This window comes from Engystomops pustulosus, chromosome 5 (assembly GCF_040894005.1).
Source record: "Engystomops pustulosus chromosome 5, aEngPut4.maternal, whole genome shotgun sequence".
Lineage (NCBI taxonomy): Eukaryota > Metazoa > Chordata > Amphibia > Anura > Leptodactylidae > Engystomops > Engystomops pustulosus.
In genome coordinates, this window is record NC_092415.1 from 70,635,840 (window position 1) to 70,648,584 (window position 12,745).

Sequence of the window (12,745 nt, forward strand, 5' to 3'; positions counted from 1 at the left end):
GAATTTATTTGGGTGCTATGACTATCTGCATCAAAAGTAGAGAATTTAGAACGTTGAAAATAAAAAATATTTCCAAATTTTTGCCAAATTTAGTTTTTTTTCATAACTAAACGCTAAAGATTTCATCCAAATTTTTAAACTAATTTGAAGTACAATGTGTCATGAGAAAACGATCTCAAAATCCCCTGGATATCTCATAGCGTTCCAAAGCTATAAGCACTTATAGTGACTCGGCAGATTTGAAAAATGGGGCCGCGTCCTTAAGGCCACAAGAGTCTTGTAGGGGTTAAAATATTGTCTAACTATAAGTTTTGTTTCACCCATTCTCACCAATGCTTGTTGCAAATTACAATGGCTATAGTTCTAGTGTCGACATTTAAAATTTTAATTGGGGACACAAGGATCTAGCCATCTACCATACTTAGTGATGAAGCTACTCCTCACAAATTCATGCCTAATCGTCCAGCGCCGTCTAAAAGAAATGAGAGGTTTCTCAATAGTTACTTCCTTCAGGTGCGGATCAGTTCCTACTATCTCCCAATTCTTCATAAGCTGTTCTTATTCCTTGTACATACAGACTGTATTTAGAAGAAAAGGGGAAACATTGATTCTGTTCCCTGCCGTTCCTCTGACATCCCCATACAACAACTCCTGTGTAGATTTCCCAGCTATTTCGTATGCTCACTGTGGGATATCCTCTTTTATATCTTGGGGGCTTGGATTTCAAACGCATTGTCATCATTATGAATGAGTCTAGAGGACTCCTTCATTTCATTGATATTATATATCTCATAAAATATATTCACATATAAAGCAAATCGAACGTCCAACAGCTGTCCTGATATCCACTCGGTCCTATTCAATTTGTATAAGAATTGGATACTAGTACCAAGCTCAGACAAGAACTCTTTCTGTGAACACACTTTTGAGTGTAACCAAACTTACCTTTTACTTTAAAGTGAAGATTTACACTATTACAAAGTGTAATTACAGCACAAAGCAGTGTTATGTGGGGTTAAGAAGTGGATATGCATTGTGCACCTAAGGCATAGTGTGGTATCGAAATCACAAGATTTAAAGAAAAGCCCTTAAATATGTAGGTCCATTGTTCCTTTAATCACTGAACAATGTGCATAAGAATATAAAGAACATCTTTCTAAGCAAACCTTTAAACAGAGGCAGAAAAACAAAAAACTTGAAAATAAGTTAAAAAAGAAAACATACTCTTCAGTTTTCTCATAAATTACAATAACAGCGATATTAAACAGTTTCAATATCAAAACATAAAAATGTATATCTACAACTATGAAGTAGTAGTGAGCTGTACTTTAGATTCAGAGTCAGTAGGATTCCAAGTGTCACTCGTCAAGAGTCAAATCTTCAATATATATAACAAGCTAATCGACAGGCGAATCCTAAAACATAGAAACAATCATTGACATTTGTAAGTAAATGACTTGCTGTAACTAGTCTTAAAAGAGATGTGTATTCCACATTATTTTCTGATCCAGATCAGAGTGATAATGCCTTATTGATGATCTCGGATCACCAATGATTTCCTGAATCACACCACTCTAAACATTGCTTTAAGTGGACCTTTAGGCTCGCCATACACTAATAGTGGTCACTTGACACTTATTCCTCCTATTGTTCTACCCTCCATTTGCCCCATTTATTCAAACAAGCATGTGCCTTCAGTAGGAGGGGAGAGTAGGTTACTGTGGGACATATCTATCAACCGCTTGTCTGTATTAAGAATGAAAGGATTGGGCAATCCATTTGTACTTTTCCCAACATCTGCCATCTGAGTAAGGAGGTAACTATAAGATGGTCCCACTAAACTTCTTAGGATTGGCTGACATTAATCTAATGTGTTTGGCCACCTTATAAAATAACCATACAAGTGCCCCCAGCATCAAAAATGTACAGCGAGTCATTGATGCCCAGGTATTTGCAACACCAAACATGTATCACGTGGTTTTCCATTATTAAAATATTTTTACCGTTACTTAGGATAACTTAACAATATCATATCGGTGGGTGTCAGACACTTGGCACCCCCATTAATCAGATGGTGTCAGCTGTTAATACAAAAAGAATAGAACAGGAAGAAGATGGCTCCATTCTCTGTTTAGTGGTTGAGCTAATTAATTGTAGTTCATCTCCCATTCAAGTGAAAATAAGAAGCAGAGGTTAGATCTACTGTAACCAGAGCTAACCATTACCAAGAGGGTGGCCTGGTAGTTTTCTGCTGATAGGAAATGTAAAAGACCCCTGCTAAACTTTTCTGGTATTGATTGCCTATGGTAATGATTGGTCATCAAGATTTTCAACCATAAAAACTGTTTAAAACCTGTATTAGTGTCTTTACATAAGCTGTACGCAGTAACTTTAAAATTATACTAGAACAATGACCACAGGTAACATAAATAACACAGTACTGGCTGAAACCATTGTGTGAACGACCTGCAAAGTTCTATCATTGTAAAAGCTATGACAGTGAGAATAATTGTTTTATGTATAGCTATATTTTTACTTACTGTGTAATTGGTTCCAAAATAACTATTAACTTTCTCTGTATTTAGGTACAAGACCAGATTTATCACATAGTATTCCTCTGCTTCTTTCATCCAGATAAGCTCGGCATGAATCCTTCCCATGTCATCTTTGTAGTTCAGGTCAAAGTTTTGTCCCATAAAGTCGTAGCAGGTTTCCAAAGATTTGCTCTCACATAACTGAACTGGGGCACTAAAACACCAATATGGAGCTTCAGATTCATCTAAAACTGTTACATCCATTGTAAAGCAGTTCTATAAAATAAAAGAATAGTGTATTACTGAAATATAGATAACAGACTTCATTAATCGCACATATATATAACACTCATATACATTTTTGGAAATATTTCATTATATCTGTTGATATTTCTTTGAACAACACTGAAGATATAACACTCTGATACAATATAAAGTCTGTGTGCAGCTTGTATAACAGTGTAAATGTGGCATGCCTTTTAAATAACTCAACCCATTAATGTATAATGCTAGAAACGAAAGTGGGCACACCCCTAAGTGAAAATAATAATATGGTGTCCAAAGTGTTAATATTTTGCGGAGCCACCATTATTTTCCAGCACTGCTTTAATGTGTATGGAGTTCACTGGAGATATACAGGTTGGCCTAGAATCTTTTTCCACTCCTCCATGATGATATCACAGAGCTGATGGATGTTAGAGACCTTGTGCTCCTAACCAGGGCTGTGGAGATTGAGTCGGAGTTGTGGTGTCAAAGTCAATGGCAATTTTGGTGGAGCTGGAATAAAATGTACGGACTTTGACTGCACAGCCATATAATGAATTATAAAAAATTTTAAAAATTTCCTTTAAATTTCTGCTCTATCCCTAATCTAAGGATTTAGGCCAGGGTGAGCAACATTTATTCATCCAAGACGAAAACGGTCACTGCACAACTTTAAGGGGCCTAATAAATAACCAGCACCATAGATGCACCAACAACCACAGTACAGCACAAAATGTTAAAATAGAAATGTCAGCACTAAATACCACCCCAGAAACCAAATACTGCATTCAGATCAGACAATAATAGTGCACACCCAAGAGCAGATAATAATAGTACTGGAGACCATAAAAATAATGGAGCTCACAAAGCAGACAAAAATAAGGAAATCTTCTCCTTATCTGGCTTTTCATGTGGTCTAATTTAAATATATATTTATACATTTCTAAAAGTTTACTCTTATTTTGTGAGATTCTGTATATACTTTAGTACACATGTCTAGAAATGAAATCAGACTAAAGCCTCTTATATTCCATTTCACTGAGGCATTCAGAAAATAAATACATAGATATTTTCTGATTCCTTGTAGTAGCCTGTAAAATTATTACCCAGCTTAAAAAGGGCAAAAAGTTATGTAAAAAGTAAATAGCAAAAAAATAAGTTTGACATATAACTAAGCCAACTATTGGATAGGTAAAGCAAGATGACAATGGTAGCCAAAAAGCTTAGACATTAGGAACTGTGAGTGGGTGTCCCTATGACAGGCATCAGAATAGGAATAGTGGTCCACAGGGTCTGACCCAGAACTGAGGCATTTATGAGTATAAAAATGTATGCATAAGATACCATAGATCCCTTACAAGTGCTATCTTTTCGGCTACAATCCTTGTGAAGATTAGAAGGGCAGCCAAAATCCCAATCACAAGACTCTGCGTTGACAGTGAAATAGAATGGAAATGCTAAACACTGCTATTTTCAGAAACTGTACAGAAGTGGAGGGGAATGTTTTCTGCAGATGCACAAATTGTTTTAATAATGCAAAAACCGATAAAAAGCACAACACAACTTTTACTACTTTTCAAAATGTTAGCTTCTGAAAAATCAGGTTAAAGGAGTTGTCTGAAATTAACAAATTATTGCTGGCAGGGGTTGTTATGGGCAGTGTCCTCAACCAAACAGAGGCTATCCATCTCTTCAGCTTCTGTATACAAGCATAGACAAGAAGTAAAACAGGAACAGTGGGGAGGACAGCCGTGCAGGGACTGTGGGGAGGACAACCGTGCAGGGACTGTGGGGAGGACAACCGTGCAGGGACTGTGGGGAGGACAACCGTGCAGGGACTGTGGGGAGGACAACCGTGCAGGGACTGTGGGGAGGACAACCGTGCAGGGACTGTGGGGAGGACAACTGTGCAGGGACTGTGGGGAGGACAACTGTCCAAGAAGTGTTCAGAGGAGAGGGGTAAATATGAATTCTGTTTTCGATTAATAACACCAACTGCTAACGCCCACAAGTGTGTTAATCCTGGACAACCCATTTAATGTTTGTTCCCTGACAAAGCCCAGATTATGGAATAAAAGACACCCAAACTATATTCTTTGTGGGTTGTGGGGCTGCTAAAATTAAACAGCTGTCATGTCTATATGATCCCGGCAATGAATCAAAATGTGCAAAAGTGCAAAAGGAAGTATTCCCACGCTTTCCACTGGGGCCAGGAAAAGACAGGGAAAAACAATTAAACTTTATTATATAATAATAATGCTGAAATTTACTTTACCTGGATGCTTCCACTTAATGTTAGAGTTTCCCACAAAAAGTCAACTTTACCGGCAAGAGAAGCATGTCTTTTATGGTTCCGCAGTCCTATGGCTGCAATTCGCAAATGGCCATTCTTTATATATTCTGTAAAACACAATTCAAAAGAAGCTGACAACTTTTGGATGTAAACAGAAAAAAGGTACTGAGCAGCAGTAAAAAAAGGTGATGGGATACAGGTCCTCCATCAGTCTCGTAATAAAGAATCCATATGACATATAACAAGGCTTCAGCATAGAATTCTGATACAGACTGTGCCAAGATCCTATATCTGCATATGTGTATGTACATTCATTACGGTTTCTACCAATCCAAAACTGTTAGCAGTGATCCCTACCAAGCTTTTTCCTCCCTTCCATATTTGGACAGGCAGAATTAGCAGGAAATTAAAAAAAAAAAAAGCTATTTGTCATTTTAACAATGTTACAAACATATAAGTTGTCAATCAGGCACCGTTTCCCAGATTCATCTACAGATGAGATGACATGCTTGAGATGACAGACTGGAGGAGGGGGAGGGACACATTTCACAGGCCTATATCTTCTTAACCCCTTCACGCTCCGTGGCGGATATATCCGCCACGGAGCGCAGTGACTTAGCGCTCAGTGGCGGATATATCCGCCACGGCACTTATGCCGGCTCGGCTCTGGATCAGAGCCAAACCGGCATCGGGAAACACGGGGTGCTGGCTGTAACTAATAGCCGGCACCCCAGTGTAACACCCGCGATCGGAGTTGTCTCCGATCGCGGGTGCTTAACCCGTTAAATGCCGCGGTCAGCGCGACCGCGGCATCTAACATGCATCTGGGGGGTCTTTCCCCCACGATCGCCCCCGCCCGAACCGTTTTCGGGGGGCGCCGATCGTTGCTATAGCAACTCTGGGGTCCGATCTGGACCCCAGAGTTACTTGCAAGAATTGCCGGTAAGATGGTGTCTGTGACGTCATCTTACTGGCACAGTGCCAGCCTATGCAAGTGTATAGGCTGACACTGATAATACTCTGCAATACATCAGTATTGCAGAATATTATCATGAAGAATCAATCAGAAGATTGCTTGTTCATGTCCCATGGTATAAAAGTGAAAAAGTAAAAAAAAAAAGTTATTCAATAAAAAAATAAAGTCATAAATCACTAAAAATGCCCCAAACTCCCAAAACATATAAAGAGACATATAACTAAAAAAAAAGTCTAAATCATAACACAAACCCCACATATATATAGTATCACCGCGTCCGTAACAACCCGTAGAATAAAAGTAAATCATTATTGAACCCCCACGATAAACGCCGTAAAAAAAAACTGTTGTTATAAACCCTCCAAAAATTATGATTTTTACCTTTTCAATCCCACAAAAAATGCTATAAAATGCGATCAAAAAACCATATGTACTCAGACATGATACTGGTGCAAGTACAACATGTCCCGCAAAAAACAAGCCATCAACCAGCTCCGTAGCCAAAAAAGTAACAATGTTATGCCACTTGGAAGACGGCAATACATAAATGATAGATTTTTCCCCACATTAGGGTTTTGTTTGACAAATTTAGTAAAACGTAAGAAAATATATTCATGTCTGGTATCCCCGTAATCGTATCAACCCATAGAATAAAGATAACATAATTATTAGTCTATACGGTGAACACCAAAAAAAAAAAAAAGTAAAAAATCCAGTACAGAATTGATGCTTTTCTACTCCTGCCCTCAAAAAAAGTTCCTAAATTTTCAACAATAGGTGATACCAACCCCAAAATGGTAACAATGGAAAAAGCATCTCATCCCGCAAAAAAAAAAAATGCCGTCACATGGCCCCAATAACGAAAAAGCGAAAATTTTATAGCCTTCAAAAGGGGCCAATGAGGAAACTAAAATCCTGGCAGCTACAGCGCCCTCCTTCCCTTCTGCACCTCGCTGTGCCCCCATAAAACAAGTAACGGCCACATGTGGAGGGTCTTTGTACTCAGGAGAAATTGCAGAACAAATTGTATGGTGGGTTTTCTCTTTTTATATTTTGGAAATGTGTAAATTTTAGGGCTAAATGAACGTATAAGGGAACAATATGACCATTCTAAATTTCACCTCCATTTTGATTCAATTACTATGAAGATCTCAAGGGGTTAACAATCTTCGTAAAAGCTGTTTCTGATAGCTTGAGGGGTGCAGATTTGAAAATGGGTTGGTTATATAGGGGGTTTTGATGCTAAATATGTAAAATTTCATTCAAAACTGTATTTATCCCCAAAATAGTCAATTCTGAAAATCCGGAAAAGCGATATTCTATTTGTAAGCCGCGTGACATCAAAATAAATTATCCAGACATTTCAGAAATTATGAAAATGTAAAGTAGACAAATGGGAAATGTTATTCAGCAACTTATTTAGGTGGTAAATCTATCTGCCTGAAAACGCAATGATTTAGAATTTCGAAAATGGCAAATTTTTCAAAAAATTTATCATATTTTCTTTTTCTTTGTAAATAAACGCAAAACTTATCTGCCAAAATTTACCACTAAAATGAAGTACAACATGTGGGGAAAAAACAATCTCAGAATCGTTTTGATAAGTAACAGTGTTCAAAAGTTATAACCATATAAAGCGAAGCAAGTCCGAATCCAAAAAATCAGGCTGAGCCTTAAGCTACAAAATGGCTGCGTCCTTAAGGGGTTAACCGTGGGAATCTAGACCGTACTGCTGTCATTTTAAAGAGGGGAAGCAAATCAGGGCTGGTTTTAGGAGATACTGGATATATTCACAGCTAAAGTTACAGTTGGGAGTGGGATCTGTATATAACAATCGTATTCCTGACTGTAGCTCTCTTTAGTGCAAACTATTGATCAGGAAAAAAAAAAAAAAAAACATTACGGTAAAGGTTGAACACTTCTATTAAACTACAGGCCAGGGATATATTTGCACAACCTTGCAGCAAGATGTTCTGTAGACACAAAGAATCTCTCTTCTTTAATATCTCTAGTGACATCTATACCTGTAAGGAAACATCCAATGTGAAAATATTTAATTATGTCCTTTTGATTTGCTTCATGGCCCCTGGCCAAAATCACTGCAGTGCCAGCAATACCCTGACCATCTGCTATTAACACTTAATTAATATCAGGTTCAAGACAATATTACGTGTACAAGGGGCTTTAAACAAGATCTCGTTTTGTTACATATACCATTTAACTTAGTGTGACCTAACAAATAATCAAAAATACAAATACTTTTATAAATATATAATTTACAGCAGAGACTAACAAAAAAACAAAAAGATACATAAAGGCAGGTATATATATATATATATATATATATATATATATATATATTTAGAGAGATTAATCAAGGCTTCAAAGGCAAAAAACAGCTGTAGAAGCCCTGAAATAAACACAATTGCTAGCAAATTGCCAGCAATTGCAATTATTTTCCCCTTTTCACCATGCCAAGGGGGCATGATGGGGGGCATGGCCAGGTAGGATCTGGTATAGACATAAACGCTGTGCTGCCTGGCCCACAGATACAGCAATCGGCAGGAGCCTGGCAAGAGGCACGAGAGATATATTAGGAAACACAAGGGATATATTAAGAGGCACGAGAGATATATCAAGAGGCAAACGTACCAGTGGCTGATAACCCCCCCCCCCCTCCCCATAGAGAGTGTGCCACTATGGATGTTCTCTAATGGAAGTGTGGTGGACAAGACTTCTCTTTTATGTACTGCATGCTGTCAAAATCTTCCTTCCCCTTCAGCAACAGGTAACATTCATAGTTACCGTATATCAGTAAAGGGAATTGACTATAGTTTCTTTTAGAACAATGAGTGGATTATGTGCAATTTCAATAGAAATCAAAAACTGCGTAACTGCGTAAAAATAAAGAACAGATTTCTGTGTGTGAGGTTGCTAATGCAAGGGAGATGATCATTCTTCCGTGGTATGACCATAATATATTTTTCCCAAACATATAACCTGGCAATAGGCATGTCCTTAACCCTTTCAGGACCTGGCCCTTTTTTGTTTTTTCATTTTCATTTTTTACTCCCCATGATCAAAAATCCATAACTTTTTTATTTTTCCATGTACAGAGCTGTGTGACGGCTTATTTTCTGTGTAACAAATTGCACTTCATAGAGATGGTATTGAATATTCCATGCCGTGTACTAGGAAGCGGGAAAAAAATTCCAAATGCAGTGAAATTGGTAAAAAAACGCATTTGTGCCGCCTTCTTGTGGGCTTGGATCTTACGGATTTCACTGTGCACCCCAAATGACATGTCTACTTTATTCTTTGGGTCGGTACGATTACAGGGATACCAAATTTGTATAGGTTTTATAATGTTTTCATACATTTAAAAAAATTAAAACCTCCTGTACAAAAATTTTTTTGGGGATTTTGCCATCTTCTGGCGCTAATAACTTTTTTATACTTTGGTGTACTGAGCTGTGGGTGGTGTCGTTTTTTGCGGATTTTGATGACGTTTACAATGTTATCAATTTTAGGACTGTACGACCTTGTGATCACTTTTTATAGAATTTTTTAATTTTTTTAAATGACAAAAAAAGTGCCATTTTCGAATTTGGACGCGATTTTCCGTTACGGGATTAAATGCAGTGAAAAACCGTTATCATATTTTGATAGATCGGGCATTTTCGGACGCGGCGATACCTAATGTGTTTATGATTTTTACTGTTTATTTATATTTATATCAGTTCTAGGGAAAGGGGGGTGATTTGAGTTTTTAGGGTTTTTTATTATAATTTTTTTTTTTTTTAACTTTTTTTTATTTTTAGTACTTTTCAGACTCCCTAGGGTACTTTAACCCTAGGGGGTCTGCACGATCCTATCATATACTGCCAAACTACAGTATGGCAGTATATGGGGATTTTACTCCTCATACATTACAATGTGCTGATAGCACATTGTAATGCATGGGTTAACCAAAAGTAGCCTCGGGTCTTCGCGAGACCCGAGGTTACCATGGCGACGGATCGCCGCTCCCCGATGACGTCACGGGGAGCGGCGATCCTCGAAAAGATGGCGGCGCCCACACGCCGCCATGCCTTTGAAGCCGCCGGCAGCATTGCCGGCGGCGATCGAGGTGAAAACACCCGCGATCGGTGCTAGCACCGATCGCGGGTGTTACCGGTAAGCCTTTGCTGCAATATGCAGCAAAGACTTACCGGCTATGGAGAGGGCTCAGCGCGTGAGCCCTCTCCATGCACCCGCGGCGGACCCGTGACGTGCTATTACGTCACGGGTCGTGAAAGGGTTAAGTTGACACAGAGCAGTCAGTCAAAATAAGGGGAGAAAACAAGAGTCATATTTTGAATAGTCATGTATGCTAATTTGCATAACAAAACGGCTAATTTAACAGCTAATTTTCACTGGCAGCTTACTTTGACTGGGGGGTTCTTGAAACCCTTTGCCAGCAGGCATTGTTGGTTTGGAGAAAAACAGGTGACAGGTTTTCTTTAACACCTACCCAACGCATGCCATCCTATTATGGTGCACATCAGGAATGGTTCTATGGAGAGGGCGTACAAGCTGAGCCCTCTCTATACAAGCTGCGCATCTCTGGGTGGACATGAATGTAAAAAAAAGATGGTTGGATGGCTTCTATGTGCTTCTTGCCAATAGTCATGTTGAAAATGTGATATACAATACGTGTCCTCTGAGTTTCTATAAGTTGCTAGTCAGAGGAGTGGGGAATATAGAGGTTTTAATGTGCATGAGCAGAAGTGCAAATGGACAGATTTACCAAGGATTAAAAGGGAAAGTAAGATGCCAAGCAGCACAGAAGGCCATAGGTTGGCCATACATTTTATTCTACTGTATGTTGAAATTTGCCCCCATCAAAAATAAAATGTTGTTTTCTCAAACATTTTTTTTATAACAGATGTAATATAATAGAATGAGAGCGGCATCACTTAACTAGGGGACATGGGACAGACTACAAACTTGCCCCCAAGAAATATCTACAGTAGTTACAAATAATAGAGAAAAGACAGTTCCTTTTGATATGCTGAATTGGGATGCAGGTGTGACTCCCTGTCCAACATCCATGCCTTTCTCTTTGCGCATACAGTATGTTCAAGGTGATGAAGGTTATATGCTTTCGGTAGTGTGAAAGAACTAGGAGATGAGGGCATTAGTGACAAGTTGATAGGACAAAGTGAGAAAGGAAATGATAAATCAACTAGGGAAATGCTGTACCATTCAGCACTAAGTGGTATAAACACTTGATCTATTTTGATGCACCAGCACATTAGTTTCGATGTGAGGCTAAAAAAAAAATAAAAATTATATAATATATATATATATATATATATATTATATATATATATATATATATATTATATATATATATATTGTAGGAGATTAGCTCCGGGGATCGTCGTCTCCTAAGCAGACGACCAGCACACACAGGGAATTCACACAATGTGAGTAAGGTTAAGACTGGCCTCAGCCAGCTTTATTTGGCAGTACACAAACTCAAAACATAAAAATAATACCTAAGCCTCTCCGGCACTAACTAAACATCAAGGTTCCCTACCTCACCAGGTGCTGGCCTACTGCCAGCCACCCCAAAAACACAGCAACAGTTCACTGCCACCGCTCCATAGGCCTTTGCCGTAGCCTGTCTCTTCCCCAGGGTGGAGCCCAGTGTGAAGTCTGCCCCATGTATTAGTGCAGCCCCTCCAGCTGAAAACTAATCAACTTAATTAGACAGACCCACCTTTTCCAGGCCTGTCTTCTACTCAGCTTTTCATAAGGCAAAATGCACATTTTATGCCCAAAAGCTTCTCTAGTGGCAGCCACCCTGCCACATATCCTCCCCCTGTGATCAAGGCCGTAGGCCTGATCAATAAGCTTAATTCTCCCTCCGGGGTCAAAGCTCCTATATTGGGGTCTAATCCCTACGGTTCCTAGAAGCACTGTAGAGACCCTACTATCTACTACATCTTCTATACCTGGAAAATGACAGCTTTTTTCCTTAACTGCAGGAGACACAGACAGCTCAAAATTAGTCCCAGCATCTCTTCCTTCACACAACTGATCATCTTCAATCATGTCTCTATTAACAATGATAGATTTTCTTCTCCTCTTTCTCTTGCCTTTTAGTGGAGACTCCACATACCCCTCAGGGCTTGGCATGGTTAGGCCCCATCTCTTCATCACCTTGTGGATGCCGTCACACCGGTTACCATCCACTGAGGCATATGCACTGTGCTTATTCCCCTTAGCATTGCACACGACACGCACAGGTTTGCCCGTTTTCCAGTCTTCAGCTTCGGCACCTTCTTTGTCATTGAAGGGGGCATTACCGTTCAGAACCAGGACACGATTCACATTGGTGAGTTTCTGCTCACATGTCTGCAAAGCTGTGCGCTTGCTACCTCTGAGGTCACAACCTCCGCTCTCGGTGTAGGTGAAACTCATCTCAACATCAGCATCATCCTCATCACTTCCAGCTAACACTTCGGACCCAAGTCCTGGCATGGACTTTCCACAATGGCAGCCTTAAGCTCTTCATGGCTTGCTCTAGGTTCCTGGCTGACCTCTTCCTCGGTCAGTCCTTCATACGCCTTGCTGGCCAACACCTCAGTCTTCACCGAGTCTTTCCTGTGTAGGAATTTCGAGGGCTCT

General features: G+C 39.3%; 1 protein-coding gene across 9 annotated transcripts in view; it reads right to left on the bottom strand.

The window, feature by feature from the left end:
• Positions 1-1,076: 1,076 nt before the first annotated feature.
• Positions 1,077-12,745, bottom strand: part of FBXO15 (F-box protein 15) — a 123,628-nt gene continuing 111,959 nt past the window's right edge. For 4 of the 9 annotated variants that reach the window (XM_072152321.1, XM_072152319.1, XM_072152317.1 and 1 more), the window contains exons 10-12: positions 5,074-5,198; positions 2,541-2,810; positions 1,081-1,415 (exon numbers count right to left, since the gene is read on the bottom strand). In XM_072152321.1, the coding sequence (XP_072008422.1) occupies positions 1,398-1,415; positions 2,541-2,810; positions 5,074-5,198 (413 nt within the window). In that variant the 3' untranslated portion in view covers positions 1,081-1,397. Of the gene's footprint in view, positions 1,416-2,540; positions 2,811-5,073; positions 5,199-12,745 lie in introns of all 9 variants that reach the window. The other 5 variants (XM_072152324.1, XM_072152322.1, XM_072152323.1 and 2 more) reach the window with 3 other exon arrangements.